General features: G+C 45.9%; 1 protein-coding gene across 1 annotated transcript in view; it reads right to left on the bottom strand.

Annotated features, from left to right (window-relative positions):
* The window catches only part of LOC138259584 (uncharacterized), a 120,994-nt gene that overhangs the window by 43,119 nt on the left and 59,395 nt on the right, over positions 1 to 18,480 (bottom strand). Inside the window, exons 5-6 of the mRNA XM_069207418.1 lie at positions 13,267 to 13,430; positions 9,683 to 9,756 (exon numbers count right to left, since the gene is read on the bottom strand). Coding sequence (XP_069063519.1) covers positions 9,683 to 9,756; positions 13,267 to 13,430 — 238 coding nt within the window. The remainder of the gene's footprint in view (positions 1 to 9,682; positions 9,757 to 13,266; positions 13,431 to 18,480) is intronic.

The following is an 18,480-nucleotide window of genomic DNA, read 5'->3' as shown; positions in this document are numbered from 1 at the left end:
AAACAGTGTCATCAAACAGAGCCTGAGCACAGGACCCTAAACCCTGGAATCCCAAACAGTGTCATCAAACAGAGCCTCAGCACAGGACCCTATATCGTGGAATCCCAAACTGTGTCATCAAACAGAACCTGAGCACATGACCCTAAACCCTGGAACCCCAAACAGTGTCATGAAACAGAGCCTGAGCACAGGACCCTAAACCCTGGAACCCCAAACAGTGTCATCAAACAGCCTGAGCACAGGACCCTTAACCCTGGAATCCCAAACTGTGTCATCAAACAGAGCCTGAGCACAGGACCCTAAACCCTGGAATCCCAAACAGTGTCATCAAACAGAGCCTGAGGACAGGACCCTAAACCCTGGAATCCCAAACAGTGTCATCAAACTGCCTGAGCACAGGACCCTAAACCCTGGAATCCTAAACAGTGTCATCAAACAGAGCCTGAGGACAGGACCCTAAACCCTGGAATCCCAAACAGTGTCATCAAACAGAGCCTGAGCACAGGACCCTAAACCCTGGAATCCCAAACAGTGTCATCAAACAGAGCCTGAGCACAGGACCCTAAATCCTGGAATCCCAAACAGTGTCATCAAACAGAGCCTGAGCACAGGACCCTACAACCTGGAATCCCAAACAGTGTAATCAAACAGAGCCTGAGGACAGGACCCTAAACCCTGGAATCCCAAACAGGGTCATCAAACAGCCTGAGCACAGGACCTAAACCCTGGAATCCTAAACAGTGCCATCAAACAGAGCCTGAGGACATGACCCTAAACCGTGGAATCGCAAACAGTGTCATCAAACAGAGCCTGAGAACAGGACCCTAAACCCTGGAATCCCAAACAGTGTCATCAAACAGCCTGAACACAGAACCCTAAACCATGTAACCCCAAACAGTGTCATCAAACAGAGCCTGAGCACAGGACCCTAAACCCTGGGATCCCAAACAGTGTCATCAAACAGAGCCTGAGGACAGGACCCTAAACCCTGGAATCCCAAACAGTGTCATCAAACAGAGCCTGAGCACAGGACCCTACAACCTGGAATCCCAAACAGTGTCATCAAACAGAGCCTGAGGACAGGACCCTAAACCCTGGAATCCCAAACAGTGTCATCAAACAGAGCCTGAGCACAGGACCCTACAACCTGGAATCCCAAACAGTGTCATCAAACAGAGCCTGAGGACAGGACCCTAAACCCTGGAATCCTAAACAGGGTCATCAAACAGCCTGAGCACAGGACCCTAAACCCTGGAATCCTAAACAGTGTCATCAAACAGAGCCTGAGGACATGACCCTAAACCCTGGAATCCCAAACAGTGTCATCAAACAGAGCCTGAGCACAGGACCCTAAACCCTGGAATCCCAAACAGTGTCATCAAACAGAGCCTGAGCACAGGACCCTAAACCCTGGAATCCCAAACAGTGTCATCAAACAGCCTGAACACAGAACCCTAAACCATGTAACCCCAAACAGTGTCATCAAACAGAGCCTGAGCACAGGACCCTAAACCCTGGAATCCCAAACAGTGTCATCAAACAGAGCCTGAGCACAGGACCCTACAACCTGGAATCCCAAACAGTGTCATCAAACAGAGCCTGAGGACAGGACCCTAAATCCTGGAATCCAAAACAGTGTCATCAAACAGAGCCTGAGGACAGGACCCTAAAGTCTGCAAGAGAAATGCTCCAGTGATTAAAAGACCGTGAAACTGCACAGGAGCGCGTCACCCCTCCTGAAAACCCCAGTAAACCGAACTTTTTCAAAAATCATAATACTAAGAGATATTACATTTAATCTTAAACAGAGCTGTTACCTTTAACATGCTGGCGCCGAGTAGGACTGGGTGGCCAGACTCAAAACACACGATTCAGCCACCAGGACAGTGAGCCCCAACTTATGCCGGATTCATCGTTACAGCCCCTTACACAGGAAGGGGGCGCATCACTGCATGTTATTTAATCTATATAATGTAGAGTTTTCATACCCTATCTTAGGTGGCTGAAGAATACTTATAAATCACTTTGTATCATTGGTCTTTTTTTCCCTTTTTCAGGGTCCCCCGATCTACCGTTCCACCCCACTTACCTATAAGGGGCACGTCTGCTCCATTTCCTCCCTACAAAAAATTGGGGTTACGGCTTAGTGATTTCTTTTAAGACTACGTAAAAGGTTACACATACCGATGGCGACGGTGACGTGGCACTACAGAGAACTTAACAAATCAATAAATATACAAATAATGAATTCACCCACCCTATACAGACCAGCAGGACGCACAGGCCCTCGCACAGGCCCTCCGCAGTCCCTTAGCACCCACCCTATACAGGCCCAGCAGAGGGACAGATGCTGACTCTCTGCAGTCCCTGAGGACCCAACCTATACAGGCCCAGCAGGACGCACAGATGCTGGCCCTCTGCAGTCCCCTAGCACCCACCCTATACAGGCCCAGCAGGACGCACAGATGCTGGCTCTGCAGTCCCTTAGCACCCACCCTATACAGACCCAGCAGGACGCACAGATGGTGGCTCTGCAGTCCCTGAGCACCCATCCTATACATGCCCAGCGGGACGCACAGATGCTATCTGTAGTCCCTTAGCACCCACCCTATACAGGCCCAGCAGAGCGCACAGATGCTGGCCCTCTGCAGTCCCCTAGCACCCAACCTATACAGGCCCAGCAGGACGCACAGATGCTGGCCCTCTGCAGTCCCCTAGCACCCACCCTATACAGACCCAGCAGGACGCACAGATGCTGGCTCTGCAGTCCCTGAGGACCCAACATATACAGGCCCAGCGGGACGCACAGATGCTGGCTCTGCAGTCCCTTAGTACCCACCCTATACAGGCCCAGCAGGGCGCACAGGTGCTGGCCCTCTGCAGTCCCCCAGCACCCACCCTATACAGGCCCAGCAGGACGCACAGATGCTATCTGCAGTCCCTTAGCACCTACCCTATACAGGCCCAGCGGAACGCACAGATGCTGGCCCTCTGCAGTCCCTTAGCACCCACCCTATGCAAGCCTAGCAGGACGCACACACGCTGGCCCTCTGCAGTACCCTAGCACCCACCCTATACAGGCCCAGCAGGGCGCAGAGATGCTGGCCCTCTGCAGTCCCTTAGCACCCACCCTATACAAGCCTAGCAGGACGCACAGATGCTATCTGTAGTCCCTTAGCACCCACTCTGTACACGCCCAGCAGAGCGCACATATGCTGACTTTCTGCAGTCCCTGAGCACCCATCCTATACATGCCCAGCAGGACGCACAGATGGTGGCCCTCTACAGTCCCTGAGCCCTCATCCTATACAGACCCAGCGGGACTCACAGATGCCGCTCCTCTGCAGTCCCTTAGCACCCCCCCCCCCCCAACTACACAGGCCCAGCAGGACGCACAGATGCTGGCCCTCTGCAGTCCCCTAGCACCCACCCTATACAGACCCAGCAGGACGTACAGATGCCGCTCCTCTGCAGTACCTTAGCACCCCCCCTACACAGACCCAGCAGGGCGTACAGATGTTGGCCCTCTGCAATCCCTTAGCACCCCCCCCTACACAGGCCCAGCAGGGCGCACAGATGCTGGCCCTCTGCAGTCCCTTTGCACCCACCTTATACAAGCCTAGCAGGACGCAGAGATGCTGGCCCTCTGCAGTCCCCTAGCACCCACCCTATACAGGCCCAGCAGGGGGCACAGATGTTGGCCCTCTGCAGTCCCTTAGCACCCACCCCATACAGGCCCAGCAGGACGCACAGATGGTGGCCCTCTACAGTCCCCCAGCACCCACCCTATACAGGCCCAGCGGGACGCACAGATGCTGGCCCTCTACAGTCCCTGAGCACTCACCCTATACAGACCCAGCGGGACGCACAGATGCCGCTCCTCTGCAGTATCTTAGCAACCCCCCCCCCCCCCCAACTACACAGGCCCAGGAGGACGCACAGATGCTGGCCCTCTGCAGTCCCTTTGCACCCACCTTATACAAGCCTAGCAGGACGCAGATATGCTGGCCCTCTGCAGTCCCCTAGCACCCACCCTATACAGGCCCAGCAGGGGGCACAGATGTTGGCCCTCTGCAGTCCCTTAGCACCCCCCCCTATACAAGCCTAGCAGGACGCACAGGCGCTAGCCCTCTGCAGTCCCTTAGCACCCACCCTATACAAGCCTAGCAGGACGCAGAGATGCTCACCCTCTGCAGTCCCCTAGCACCCACCCTATACAGGCCCAGCAGGGGGCACAGATGTTGGCCCTCTGCAGTCCCTTAGCACCCACCCTATACAAGCCTAGCAGGACGCACAGGCGCTAGCCCTCTGCAGTCCCTTAGCACCCACCCTATACAAGCCTAGCAGGACGCAGAGATGCTCACCCTCTGCAGTCCCCTAGCACCCACCCTATACAGGCCCAGCAAGGCGCACAGATGCTGGCCCCCTGCCTTGGTGATGGTGTCACTGGAATTGCCCCGTGTTTGCCTTGTTTTTACGGCATCCCACGGACTCCGCCTGTCCTCCAGGCACCGACAGGCCCAGCCTGCCCTGCCAGCGTTGCCAAGAGTTATGGCCTTAAAAGGGCCATTATTTACCAAGCGCAGGCCTCTGGCGGGTACCTCGGCCGTGTAAGGCGGACAGGTTGAAAGCCGCCAGTCAGCTGCCTCGGCTCGCGCAGCGGGTTGCTGGGGAGACCGGAACGACGCAGGCATTAAGGATAACCCAATGAATAGTAGGGCGGCCCGAGATTTATTGGGATCAGTTCCCTCGGCGCGATCTTATGTAAAGAACTTGTTATTCCACTGTGAATCCGACGCTTCATACTCCGGCCGAGCCCTGGATATCTCTCTTTACTCCTCTATAATGGGTAGCGTAGCAAGGATGCAAGCGAGTAAAATTACCCCTTTGACTGGGTCCATGGCCCCTCGGGGCTCTGGTCCCCGGTGCCACTGCACCCCCTGCACCAAAAGCAGCAACGCCCATGTGTGTAGTCCTCTTTGGCCTTTCACCCGCCCACTTGTCCTCCGCTATTCCTCATAGTGATGTTTTTCGTCTCCACTGCCCTCCTTAGCTCTCTTGAGTTCTCTGTTCCTTGTTCTCCAGAGTTCTCTGAAGTCCTTTCTAGTTCCACCCAGCCCCGCCTACTCCTCCCGACAACTCCTTAGGTCTTTCTCTTTATGGTAGAAGTCCCAAAACCTGCTCGGTGCACTCCGGAGCTCCCTGGCGCTCCCTAGGCCTCTGGTCCTTCCCAATTCTCCCTATAACTGTGTCTCCCCCTGTAGACCTGCGTTGCCGGCTTAAGAGGAGTGGGACTGGTGCGGCCGCACTGGGCCGTGACCTGAGACCTGGGGGGGAGGGGGGGGGGGGGGGCGGAGCTGTGTTTAGCAATAACTTACAATTTAAAAGCACCTGAAGCAGAGTTCCACGTTCTCCAGCTGTCCGGCAACAAAAAAAAATGCCAAGATAACTCTTGTGATTAATGTTTCCGATGGAGAGAGAGATCGGAGTTTTGGCCAGTGGCAGTTCTGACTCCCCAAACAGTATTGCAGAGGGTTAATATGCCTCTTGAAAAGAGTAGATCTGTATTTTATGTGGCTAGCTGAGTGGATTAGTAAAGATGGCCGTTACCAGCGCTTTAAAACAAAAGAAATGTATGTGAGAGAGGGCAGTGCTTAATTTGTAAATAAAAAGGTGCAGGTGCCCAAAGCCCTCCTCTTAAACACACGGCTGCTGTATTTAAATGTGGGAACACAGACCCAGGCGGCGTAATCCTGAGGCCATCTCGGGCCTCTTCAATCCATTTACAGCCACGCCCTGCCCCTTCAACTCACTCTGGCAGCTTTCTACTTTCTCCGTTTGTGATGCTTTTTTGTTTTTCCCTTCCTCCGTCTTTCTCAGAGGTATCTTTTGCTCGCAGCAAATGCTTAAGGCTGAAGAATAAGCCCCGGCCCTCAAAAATAAGTGCTGGTGCTCAGCACCTGAAAGAACAAGCACAAATCAAGCACTGAGAGAGGGGCTATGGAGAGATGAAGGGCACTTTTGCCGGGTGATAGTGTGAGAATCCGAGGAGGAGGTCATGGAGGGGCAAAAAAGAATGTTGCACAGAGTGCCACATGCGCTAAAACTGGCCCTGGTCGCCCTCTCCATTTCTCCCTAGTCCCATCTATTGCCCTCTAATGTTCCCTAGTCTAGCCTAGTCATTTCTAGTCCTTTGCTCACTTCTTCGCCTATAGCGTTGTCTAAACCTGTTTAACTCTACCTATTGTCCCCCTAGCCCCGCCTATTGCCTCTCCTCTTAGCCCTGCCTATTGCCTTAGCCTTCCTTGGCCTTGCCTTGCCACCTCTTCTCCTATAGCTCTCCCTAAACCTGCTTAACTGTTCCTTTTCTCCCACCTATTGCCCCAGTTTTCCCTAGCCCCGCCTACTGCCCCTCCTCCTAGCCCCACCTATTGCCCCAGTCTTCCCTAGCCCTGCCTAGTTACCTTTAGTCCTCTCTTGGTCACCTCTTCTCCTATAGCTCTCCCTTAACTTGAAGAACTCTTCCTATTCTCCCCTAGCCCCGCCTAATGCCCCTCCTCCTAGCTCCACCTATTGCCCCAGTCTCCCCTAGTCCTCTCTTACTCACCTCTTCCCCTATAGCTCTCCCTAAACCTGCTTAACTCTTCCTATTCTCCCCTAGCCCCGCCTACTGCCCCTACTCCTAGCCCCACCTATTGCCCCAGTCTTCCCTAACCCTGCCTAGTTGCCTTTAGTCCTCTCTTGCTCACCTCTTCTCCTATAGTTCTCCCTTAACCTGATTAACTCTTCCTATTCTCCCCTAGCCCCGCCTACTGCCTCTCCTCATAGCCCCATCTACTGCCCCAGTCTTCCCTAGCCCTGCCTAGCCACCTCCAGCCCTCTCTTGCTTACTCTTGGTCCTCTCTGACTTCCTCCCTACACCTGCCTAGTCATGCCTAGCATTTTATTACACTGATTCCCATATAGGATTTCCCAATGTCCATTTTGTTTTCTCTAGTCCGATCTAGCCCCACCTATTCATCTCTAGTCCTTCTTAGACCTGCCCGGGCATCTCTAGTTCTCCCACAGCCCCACCATGTCCTCGGTGGTCCCCCTACTACATGATTCGTCCTCTCTAGCCCTTGCTAAGCTACCCTAGCCCCATCTAGCCTCCTCTCCCGCACTGGTCCTCGAGACTTCTCTAGAATTTCCCCTCTCCTTCTCAGGAGTGCGTATTTTGGATTAGATCATTTCTGTCCCACAGTCTTCTCTAGCCTTCTCCAGCCTTATAACCAGTACTATCTAGCCGCACATCAAGCCTGTCCTCTCTAACCTCTGTTAGTCTCCTCCAGTACTCTTTGGTGCTTCCTAGTCTTTGTAGCGCCCAGAGGCTTATCTACCATTGGTGCATCAGGGACAGTGGCACCGTGGCCCAGAGCCCCGAGGGCCCCATTAAACCCTGATAATTGCTGTTCTGTACTGCCCTAATAGCAGTCAAGGGGGGCAATTTCATTCTTTGCACTATGGCCCATGGCATCCTTGCTGTACTAACAGTAGTTCTATCTATTCCTCCCTAGGTCTCCTAGGCCTCCCTAGCCCCACTGCTCATATATATTGCTGTTTTTTCTTCTAGTAGAGGTGGGGCGAGACAACAATTTAAAAGGAACAGCCAGGGCTAAGCAAAGGGTCTTCTTGGCACTAAGAGCCCGTGCAAGAGCCGAGCCCTGAAAAATTTGGCATGTAAATCATGCAGCAAACATCATGTAAAAAGTACCTTCAAAATTATTATTTTTTATTTATTTAACATACGCAAGCGTTTAACCTCACTACATCAGGTTATATCACTGCATGGAGAGGTGTTTATTATAAGTGATATTTTTTTACTTAAAAAGTTCCTACCCCACAATGCCATTAGTCAAGCTGCTATGTTTACCCTATATGTGTCATCTATTTTTATTTCATGCGGATCAACGTTGTAATTTGCTAAACAAAACAAAAGAGATTGTTCTACAACCCACACCCTGAACCTGAATGCACGCTCTAATATATGATAAGAAAAAGGCTTTATGAAATAAAATATGTGCCTGGGATCACACGGTTTGGTCTAGTACGGAGGCGGGGATTTCTTGTTTCATACTATGCAATTCAGCCACTCAAGGGTATCTTCTTCTCTTGCCCGTTTTGCAACAAAGGCCACTGCTTTGTTGGTAATGTTGGGCACTGCTTAGTCAGTAATGTTTTCTCCTGAGGGTAGAGCGTTGGTGCCAGGCAGAAGGCACATGAAATCCAGGGGTGTGTGAAATTCCCATAACTAGATTCTGTGTAATTATGCAATATTTCAGTAAAATTATGTGAAATAATTTGTAATTCTTTAAACTACGAATCCATCATTTTGCACTATATCTTAGTGCAAAATGCTTCCTTGCGTAAAGGTTTTGAAGCCAGGGCGCATTTTATGCTAAATAAAGTACAAAAACCAAAGCAGTGAGAACAACAGTTGTTTGCGTTCTGTTGTTCTTGTGCCTTCTTGGTACATTTTTACCACGAATGGTGTGTGATTACGTGAAGTTGCATAACTGCATAATTTCGCACATTTTGAGTTACGCTTGTTACATTACATGAATTATTGCAGTGTCATTTAAATTTCACCCAGGTCTAATGAAATCGCGTCTCGCTTTGGGCTCAAGGAGATTTCCAGCTGAGTCAGAACTCGGGATCTAGCTTGAGCTTTCAGTCGCTCTCCCACCTCTACCTTCTAGCCCTCCTTAGTTCTTTCCAGACCTCCATAGGTTTCCCCGGTGCTACACAGACCTCTGTGGTCTTCTTTAGCCATCACTAGTCCTGCCTGCTCTTCCCAGAGCCTTTCTACTCAGTTCTCCAGATCCCTCTTGAATGCTTTGTTGATCCTGGAGCTCCATTGACTTCTTTCTAGTCCTGTCAGACCTATCCAGCCATCCCGTGTCTCCTCTGCTCATACCTTGTGTCTCTGGTCCATCAAACCTTCCTGTATCCTCTGAGTTTATTCTCCCCCTCACTAGTCTGCCCTTGACCCCCTCAGTCTGCTCTAGTGCCCATTATTCCTCCCGGCACTTTGCAAGTCTTCTCTGAACTTCTCCAGTTCTCTGAACTTCTCACCTACCCTTGCCCACACAAGTCGTGTTTGGTCCTCTCTAGATCCCCAAGCTCTCCTTACTTCCCCCTGTAAATTTGCGAATTGCAGACTGTACCTTCGAGGGCTATTGAGAAGGGGCTAGGTGATGCTGGTCAGGGAGGTGTACGTAGAAAGATCCCATGGGTTAACGCAGAGCGCTGCTGTGAGGAGTATAAATGGGTCTGAAGTTCTCTTACAAAGGGAAGGAGCTGAGGCTAGTACACTGGGGCTAGAAATCAAAATGTGCATCTGGATTAGGACTATTTAGGCCTCTTTAAGAATTATCTAAAGGCTTTATTACGAGTATCCAGGTAAAATGATGCCATAATCCTGCGAGGGAATTACTATTGCCATGGGGTACATTTTTGTCTCCAGTGCGATATTACCACATCATTAGGAGTTCTGGAGGTTGGAATGGGAATAATGCGGTAGAGATGTGGCCATATAATGCACATCTTATATTTTGCGTTTACCCATTTCTATGTTTGTGTGTGATTAATGGAGAAATTCAATAAAGTGATCATTTTGACTGACTGGTATACTAACGCTCACCTGACCCGGACAGGCAGATGTAGAAGGAATGTGGTCGCTGCCCCTGTTGAATCACCACCTGTCTGGACTCAAACCTGTTGGAGAAAGAGGATGAATCAAATGGGCTGCAAATGCTTCATTCAGTGAGTTAAATCTGCTCATTCCTTCTCTATGAGGGTGCATTCGACTCTCCCGCCCTCAGTTCAGTGGAAAACAGCTAGTGATGCAGCCCCCCCATCTCTTTGTTTGTGGGCACTGTACACTATCCCTCATATAGAAAGTCAATGTTTTCCTGTTGACCCATATTTGGCCATTACAACTATGCATCAAACATAGGACCATTTATGGCAGAGGTCCATGCTTCATCCAGGAACAGCTGCAAATATATTCACACATGAGAGCCCTCCACTTCAGACTGACAGCCCAGAAGACCACACTTCCATACAAGAAGAAACTGATTGGTGGATCCTACTATGTCCAAGAACAAAACAGTGGATTTATCTCCCAGCAAAGACAAGAAACATACAACATACAAGACCGCCTGAAATTCAGGAAGGCACCATAGACTTGGCTTTTCCCTAGGTGTCCTGACAATGAACTACTTGCCATGACAAGGAGAAAATTGATGTTTAAATTCAGACAATATTCACCTAAGGATGGCAAGCAGAACAACATGAACAACCACCTCTGACTCAACTTTGAAACTTATAAGCGCAGCAACACATTTATAGTGGCAATACAGCATAAGCCTTCACAATACGTGAAAAGCTCCAAACACTTGCTACAAATGCCACATTGCATTCACACACATTCTCCCCATCTAAACAACTCTGTAGTTTTACTAGAGATAAAAACATAATACGATCACAATGGTTGTGCTCACATGTGACATCGAAACACTACCCCCTCACAAGCTACATCAGAGACATTCACTTTTCCATCCAAGCAGACCTACATAGGAGTGTGCTTTCCAGCTCTAAATATGTTTCAGCATCTCATCAGAGGATATGAGTGGTATGTAGATGCAATTACAAATCAAAAGAATGGTCCCTCCTTCTAATGAACCAGCCATGTTATCTCTTTTTATCTCTAGTCTGACTTATATACATTGGGAGAGTGACGTTTCTGTCTACATGGGCTTTGGACTCTCCACTCCCCCAGTGATTTTGGTACAGCTAAGGAGAATATCCTGTTCTTCATAAGGCTACTCTGCTGCCTTGCCTTAATCAAATCTGCATCATCTACACTGAGAGGGATTCATATTTGTATGAAGTAGTAGTATGATTTCCCCAGCTCTGCTAAGTCATTTACACAGATTGGGAACCACTTCTCCTCTAAGATTGTTGTGTTACCACCAATATTTCGAGTCAAGTTTGTTAGACATTGGCATCCTTCCCTTCTGAGCATGTACTGTGATGCTTCAGTCTGCATCAACGGTATATATATGTGCAACTCTTTCTCTTCTGGGTGAGGTGCTGCAAATCCATTCAGGCTCCTCAGCAGCAACTCATTCTGCATTTCCTCCTTTGGGAAGCGTATTGTCTAGATCAAGCTAATACTGACATCAGACACTACACAATCCACCTTTAATTAACTATTTACAGGTTAATCAGCAGGGACTTCTAATGAAGTAATTGTAATAGTATTTATATAGCGTTTACTACCCCTGATGAGGCATTAATGCACTTTTTTGGGGTAGTTCACTACTCCAGAACCCAAAGGTGAGTGAGTGGTAGATTAGTAGAGAGAAATGTGAATTGTTATTGGGAGTCGTGGGAGTGGTACATATGTCAGTCTGTTAGTTAGATGAATAGGATAAAGGACGGATAGAGGAAGGAGGAGTTTGGAAAGGGTTATTTGGGAGTTCATAGTAGTAAAGAGGTTTGGGGTGAGCCAGAGTGGAGGAATAGGATGAGCCATAGAGTGGTAGTTTGGTGAGGTTTGGGGAGATCAGTTAACCTTTTTTTTCTCTACAGTGGTAGGAGAATATATAAATATGTATGTATCTATGTATGTATACCACACATGAGGTATGCATACGTAGATATTTTAACATGATACCCATATGGAAAATAATCAGGAGATATAAAATTCTACTATATAAATTCCCATATGTACATGCATGGATAAATGTTTACAAACTTAGGCTTTCAATTTTTTCTGTAAATTAAGTTTTTTCTAAAATATTATTTATTATGTTTTTTTAAATGTATCTTTCTCTCACAATATTTAAGTAGAGGAGCATCTATTTATACAATTGCTCTAAACATATTTACCCATTGTGACAGGTATGTGAAATTACAGACAAATAGATCCATAGGCATACACTTATCACCTTGGATGTTTTTAATGTATTGATCTACTTATACATGGGTATAATGATAAAGATATGCATATATGTTTATATGTATGTATATAATATTTTTTAGTCCTTTATTTTTAATATATTTATTATAAGAAATGCATATATTTGAACTATAAGTAATATATACATTTGTTAAGCATAACTATAGGAAAGTATATATATTTAATATTTAACCTGGGATTTAATGAAAAGATTGGCACTGAATAATATACTAAGATTCTAAACGGAGGTGGGCAGCACAGGTGATGTATCCGTGAGGCAAGCCACCAAATGTCTGACCAATTGGAGGTGCATCCAGTCGGGATCAAAACTTCTGTATTTTTCTGTATTTTTACTATTTAGCTTGAGGGAATTTATGCTGAACCAATGGGGACCAGCACAGTTGAACAAGGGACCCTTCTTGCTTTCATTATCTTCCCAAAGTGACAATGTAAATGTTGAATCACTGGATTCATCCTGCCCAAGCGGGATACAGGCTTCTGGACTTGATTTAATCAAAAAGAGGCAACAAGCTAAGCTTGTTTGAGGTAGAGTGGTTGATGCTGTTAGGAAAAAAATTGAAGAACTGCATTATGTATAATTTTACTCTGTGGTCTTGTAGTTTGTGGATATGCAGCATTGCTATTTTGTATATGCTTGCCCATGTTTGGACACTGTCCCCTTTTGGAGTTTTGCTGCGACAGCACTTTCTAACATATATAACTGCCGGACAAAAATGGCTCAGGGCAGAAAATGCTTGTTTGTAATGCGCAACGCTGGGATGTGTGTCTGCCTTCTGCCTTGGCCTGCCAATAAACATTGGTACCTCAACAAACATTTCATCTGTTCCAGAGCCTTGCCTGGTGTTTGTGTTTTCTTTGCATCACTCTGAGGAGGGTTGGAAATGTTTCTTCCCTAACAGGTGCCATTATGACCCTGTGATTTCAGTTCAGAAAACCATGGATGGCTAAAGGTTACCTTCATGATGTAGCTATCTGACAGGTAAGGACTCTCAGCTTATTCAAGACAGTTCTACTCGCTCATTCACCCCTTCTGTCTCATGACTTTACGCTCCTTGCCTTTTCTTCCTAAAGAGTCCTTTAGGAGGCTGCCTGCTTACCCCAAGTTGCCCTTAGGCTTTGTGCCTGCTTTTTTTCTTCCACGTGTAAGGCTCTTTGTCTTCTCTTCTTCTCCCCTTTGGGATCTGTGCCTGTCTGCTCACTTTTCTCTCCTACTTCCCATTGTCACACATCTTGCCTACCTTGAATACCAGGCCACTCTTGCCACATTGCGCTGTAGTTTTGTGGAATAGCTTCGAAAGGCTGCGACATGATGCAATGCAGCCAGCACTTGGCGGATATCTTGATCATTCCTCTCCTGAGGACGTGACTTTAGAATGCGGATCACCCGGTGTGTAAGCCTTATCTGTTACAAGAAAATACACCATTTACACAGGGATTAATAAACTCAAGATCTTTTCAGAGGTGGAACAAGAACGAATGGCCAAATATCCATAGGCTGAACACAGCTCTACTCTTAAACATTCAGCTAATGCATTCACCCTATGTTAACAAAACATGTAAATCACACACTGGCATTGAGGTCTACATAGAAGACTGGTAGAGTAAAAGAGCCTTCTCCGGAGGAACAAGGGGCAGATGTACAAAGCATTATTATGTTTGCAAATGGCCCGATTTGCAGAATTGGTCTGTCTGCAAATGCAAAACTGCATTTTTGTATGTACAAAGCACAAAAGGTGATTCGGTAACCTGTTACTGAATTGAAATATAGGTTTGCGATTCGGTATTAGGAAGTCACTTCCTAATACCGAATCACAGTGGTATGTATGATTTTTTTGCCACTGAAAAGCAGTTGCAAAGCATTCGTGTTTTACCACCAACTTCAACTTGGTGGTGTTGCGTAGGCTCTCATTATTCTAATGAGAATACTGGATTTTGAGCGGCAGAATCGTCAGTGGGGTGGGAGACTCCAATCCGGGTTTTGCTCCAGCTAACTAGAAGTGTCTCTTCTCCATCGAAGGGCAGGACAATTGGGCAGCCGAGAGCATGACATAATTGGTTTCTCAGGGAAACCGTGGTCACTCAGGTCTCATCCGTTTCTCTCAGTTACATTAGTCTCACATACACAATGGCAAACAGAGGCAGTATATGTTTCAATAATGTTTTAATGAAGCAACTGCATCTTAGATGGCAAAGCATGGGCTGCAATAACGAGGACAATACAGCATGACAAGATTAAAATTGTAACAAGGAGAGTAAAGCATAGAAATAACACTGCCATATTGTCACTAGAGTCAATAGACTAATTCCTAGCTAGGCTATCATAGAGCACAGCGTGTTAAGCTCTAATTCTGCCCTTCAGGTTCCCCTGGGAAGACATCATCCCCCATACCTGAGCAAAGGCCTGAAGTCTGCATAAGCAGTTGTAGCTAAGCGTTCAGGAATCAGCATACAGTCGTGGTTCTCTGGCTAGAATCTCCCTCTAACGTGTAATGGACAGGGAACTGTCTATATAATAAAACAGCTGATGTTCTGAGAAAATGTCCCTACGTAAGGATATGTGTTTTTCTGTGAATGTCAGAGACAAAACTTTTACCACGTTCACCGGCAACTTATCTTACTACAGCCTTGAACGAAGCACAGAGTGAATAAGAATGTCTTGTTTGAGAACGTAGTGCTGGCCTAGGCAAAAAAAGCTAGATAGAGAGAAATAAAACAAGACCGCAAAAGTAGCTATTGTAAGAATAATAAAACGAAGCAGAGTAAAATATATCTAGGTTAAAGTGCACAGCGGCAGGTCTAGTATGCTAAAATAATGTGCATGGAGCTATAACTAAAATGACTGCATAACAGTGGTAGCCCATTCGCAAATGGGTGGGGACGCCTAAGGACCCGTTCCCCATTGAGAAAAGGAGATCGCTTTATTGAAAAGCAATCACAAACATGGTGGTCAGCAGGCCACCATCCCTGTCATGGTTGTGATTCCCAGTGGCTTGCAAATTAAGACCTCTCATTAATATTCATGAGGGAAGTCTATTTGCTACCTTCTTCTGGGAATCCCAAGTTGTGTAAAACACACATTTATACATTGGGGTTTGCGATTACCAAATAGCGAATCACAAAAATTCACTATTTGGCAATCACAAACACTTAACTTAGTACATCTGGTCCAGGTCTTTTCCAGTGGAGTTGGCCTCATCTCAATTCCAAGAAACATGCAGCATCTGAGGGCAGAACCCCCACTTAGACCATCAGAATACTGTGCCTCTCAGTGAGACTACCAGTCCTTTTGTCATTACCCCTGATATTGTGGAAGTGTGAATAAGCCTGTTTTAAGTCTTAAAGGACACCAGGGATTTACACAGAGAACAAAATGTTATTGTTTTCTTTAATGAAAATCAACAATTATACAGGACTTAACCTCCGGTTCATAAAAAAATGTTGTCAAATGATACTATTCAGCAAAAACTTACAAAGACATGTTGTTAAAAGCACACAAATACATCATGGGAATTTGTGCAGATTTATCAGCACATGCATAATTAAAAAATAATTTGTTATAAATTACAATGTTTTTCCTAGTAGGAGTGTATGGGAGTGGCAACTAAAAGCAGAATCTTGCATTAAAAATGATATGTATTATAAAACAGTTGTATGGGATTATGGTTGAAATAATTGCATAAACAGAGTCACACTCATTATGCAGTCCTGCATATCGAAGTTCATTCTGATTCGGGTATTCGCGGGATGTCAACTACTTGGATGTCCGACTGAATGCATGAAATTACAGGGAAGGACCTTTTACAGATTTATTATTATGTATACAGCTAAAATAAATTCATTATAATGCAGGACATTTTTACTTGTAGGAGCGTATAGGACCTGCAAATTTGGTTTGTTAGAATAACGAACCTGGAACTATTCAGCTCAGTGTAGCAGCGGCGACTAAAGGCGGGACCATTAATTAACACTCGTTGGCAATCCCAGTAGTTCTGGCTTTAAAGGAATGATGCATGGTAATGTGAAGCATTACAAGTCAATAGCATGGGAATAGATTTTTATTTGTGTAGAAGTAAAGAACTGTAGAACAATATTGGTGTAGGTTAAAAGGTCAGGTCACAGTTGCACTATGAAGCCAGACCAAAAAATCCATGTAAGTTAATGACTGCCCTCTTCCCATATGTGCTGCTGCCAGAGAAAAACAACATAAATTATCAAGTTATCTAAGACACTTTAATAGCATTCCAGTGTCGTGTGTGTGCTCTTGAAAGTTCAAGCAGCTGAACAAATACACAAAATGATCACAGCTGCGTAGGCAGCAAGAACTTTGTATGCGGAAGCACACAACTTATGTCCAATCAAAACACCTACTTTCAACATGTGGGTGGAGTCAAAGCCCCGCTCTAGTGATGCTCATATATTTGTCTGACAACAGCTGCGCTGTTAAGCCAGACCATAAAAATTATATGCATTACAAAAACAGCTGTATGGAAATTATGATTAGAGTCATTTCGTAAACAGAGTCACACTCTTTTTCCTGTTCTGTGCATCAGGTACACTTTATTTCCAGTCTTGGTATATCTTCTCCTCAGACAAGATGGTTGATTTTTCAGGGCACCCAACTCTGTTGTGTTCCAGTTTTTACACTGGGCAAAACCAGAGATGTTCCCCATTACTTCTGGGACGTGTCCCATCAACTGAAGATAGTTTTTCTAATTGCAAAACTGTTTGAAGCACCCCTCTATAATGTTCTTTATAATGCCATGATTTAAGGGTCTGGCGGCACTGCAACCCTAAGTACTCGTTTGCTCAGTTGCCAGTGGGAACCAATGAGTTCAATGAGTGTATCGACCACCAATTATTTTGACTAAGACCATGTGTTGACAACATAAAGGCCTCTAAATCTCCTTCATTGTCCAGGGGGAACTACATTGGTGGCAACAACAATTCCTGCCACCTATTGCTTCTTTGTTGAAGCTGTTGGATGTCATTTGGATATGTACCTTGTCTCCTCTGCACTATGTGCAGTGCCACTCTGCCACAGGCCTCGTGGACGCATTAATCAGACACTGCCACCATCATGACGTATTGTCCATACCATGGAAATCAGAGACAAAGGTTTACGGAGACAACATAGTAGTCATAATCTCCAGGCCATTGGATAACATTGTGCATAGACGCCAATCTATATTTCTGCACTGAGTTCAGTAGGCTAGTCCCAAATTCTGGGTAAACTCCCAGGGACAAATGCCACCAGAGATTACCTTCTAGAATACCAAGGGGGTTGCAATTTCACATGCAGAATACCAGCATTATTTGAAATACTGATTTAGACAACTATTCTGGTTCACTCCCAACTCGATATCACAATGAAACTCAAAACAAATCAAGCTTTATTTGGCTAGTAAACAATTGCCAAACAAGCACAATAAATAATACAAATAGAGTAATAGAAGTCAATATAAGTTCTGTCAATAAGAATACATTACAACATTACAAATTAAAAAATGGTTAGTCGTTACCGTAAAACCAGAAGAACAGTAAAAACACACAAGGAAAAGCTATGAAGCAGGGATCATAAGGTCAAAACTTCATACATTTGCGGTGGCATATGGCTTATCTTTAAAAAATGCCTACAGCACAGCAAACTGATACATTCGGGAGAGACTACAAAAAATATGGAGCTGATCTACAATGGTTAAAACCTTGAAATTTCGAAACTGGCCTTAAGTATTGCTTGATAGATTGTTTATAATGTCAACAAAAAACACAAGGGGCCTGATTTATGAAAAGTTAGCGCAAACCTACAAAATATAACTATATTTTGTAGGTTTGCGCTGCTTTTGCGTCAAAAAGTGACTCAAAAGGCGGCACTAACATTTCATAAATCAGGCCCAAAGTGCATTTAAGTTTGAATTAAAAATTAATCACAAGTACAAGTTAGAATAGCGGAAGCATCATATTGACCCAGGAGAAAGGAAAAGAGCGACCTGATATTACTAGTCCGAAACTTTGTCAGGAGAGTTCTCTCTCAAATTTGTTGACACACTCAGGTGCAGACAATGAAGGTACAGATATCAAAATAATTGGCAAGCCATGTTGCAACTTGTGTTCCAAGGCTCCAAGGACAATGTACGCATAAATGAGTACTAGTAGAAAGATATTTTTCATTGGTCAATTTGAAACCACCCTATGAACCCTCCAATGGAAGACCCTGCAGAATTTGGAATGTTTCTTATTTAAACCCACTGGACAAAGAGAAGTCAGCCATTTTCTTGATGCCATCTTTAAAGCCAAAAGCCAGACGCCATCTTAGACGACATCTTGATACCTTTTTCTCTATTCCAGAGAAAGAGACTTTGAGAATTCTCGCCCTAGAGACTTTAACGTTAATTCGCCCCGTCTTGCCCATGAAGTAATTTTGCCCCATTCTCCTTGCTGCTGTAAGAAAACTT

This window comes from Pleurodeles waltl, chromosome 9 (genome assembly GCF_031143425.1).
Source record: "Pleurodeles waltl isolate 20211129_DDA chromosome 9, aPleWal1.hap1.20221129, whole genome shotgun sequence".
NCBI classification, from domain to species: Eukaryota; Metazoa; Chordata; class Amphibia; order Caudata; family Salamandridae; genus Pleurodeles; species Pleurodeles waltl.
Note: the sequence above shows the minus strand (reverse complement) of the source record. Positions and strands in the feature narration are given on the sequence as shown.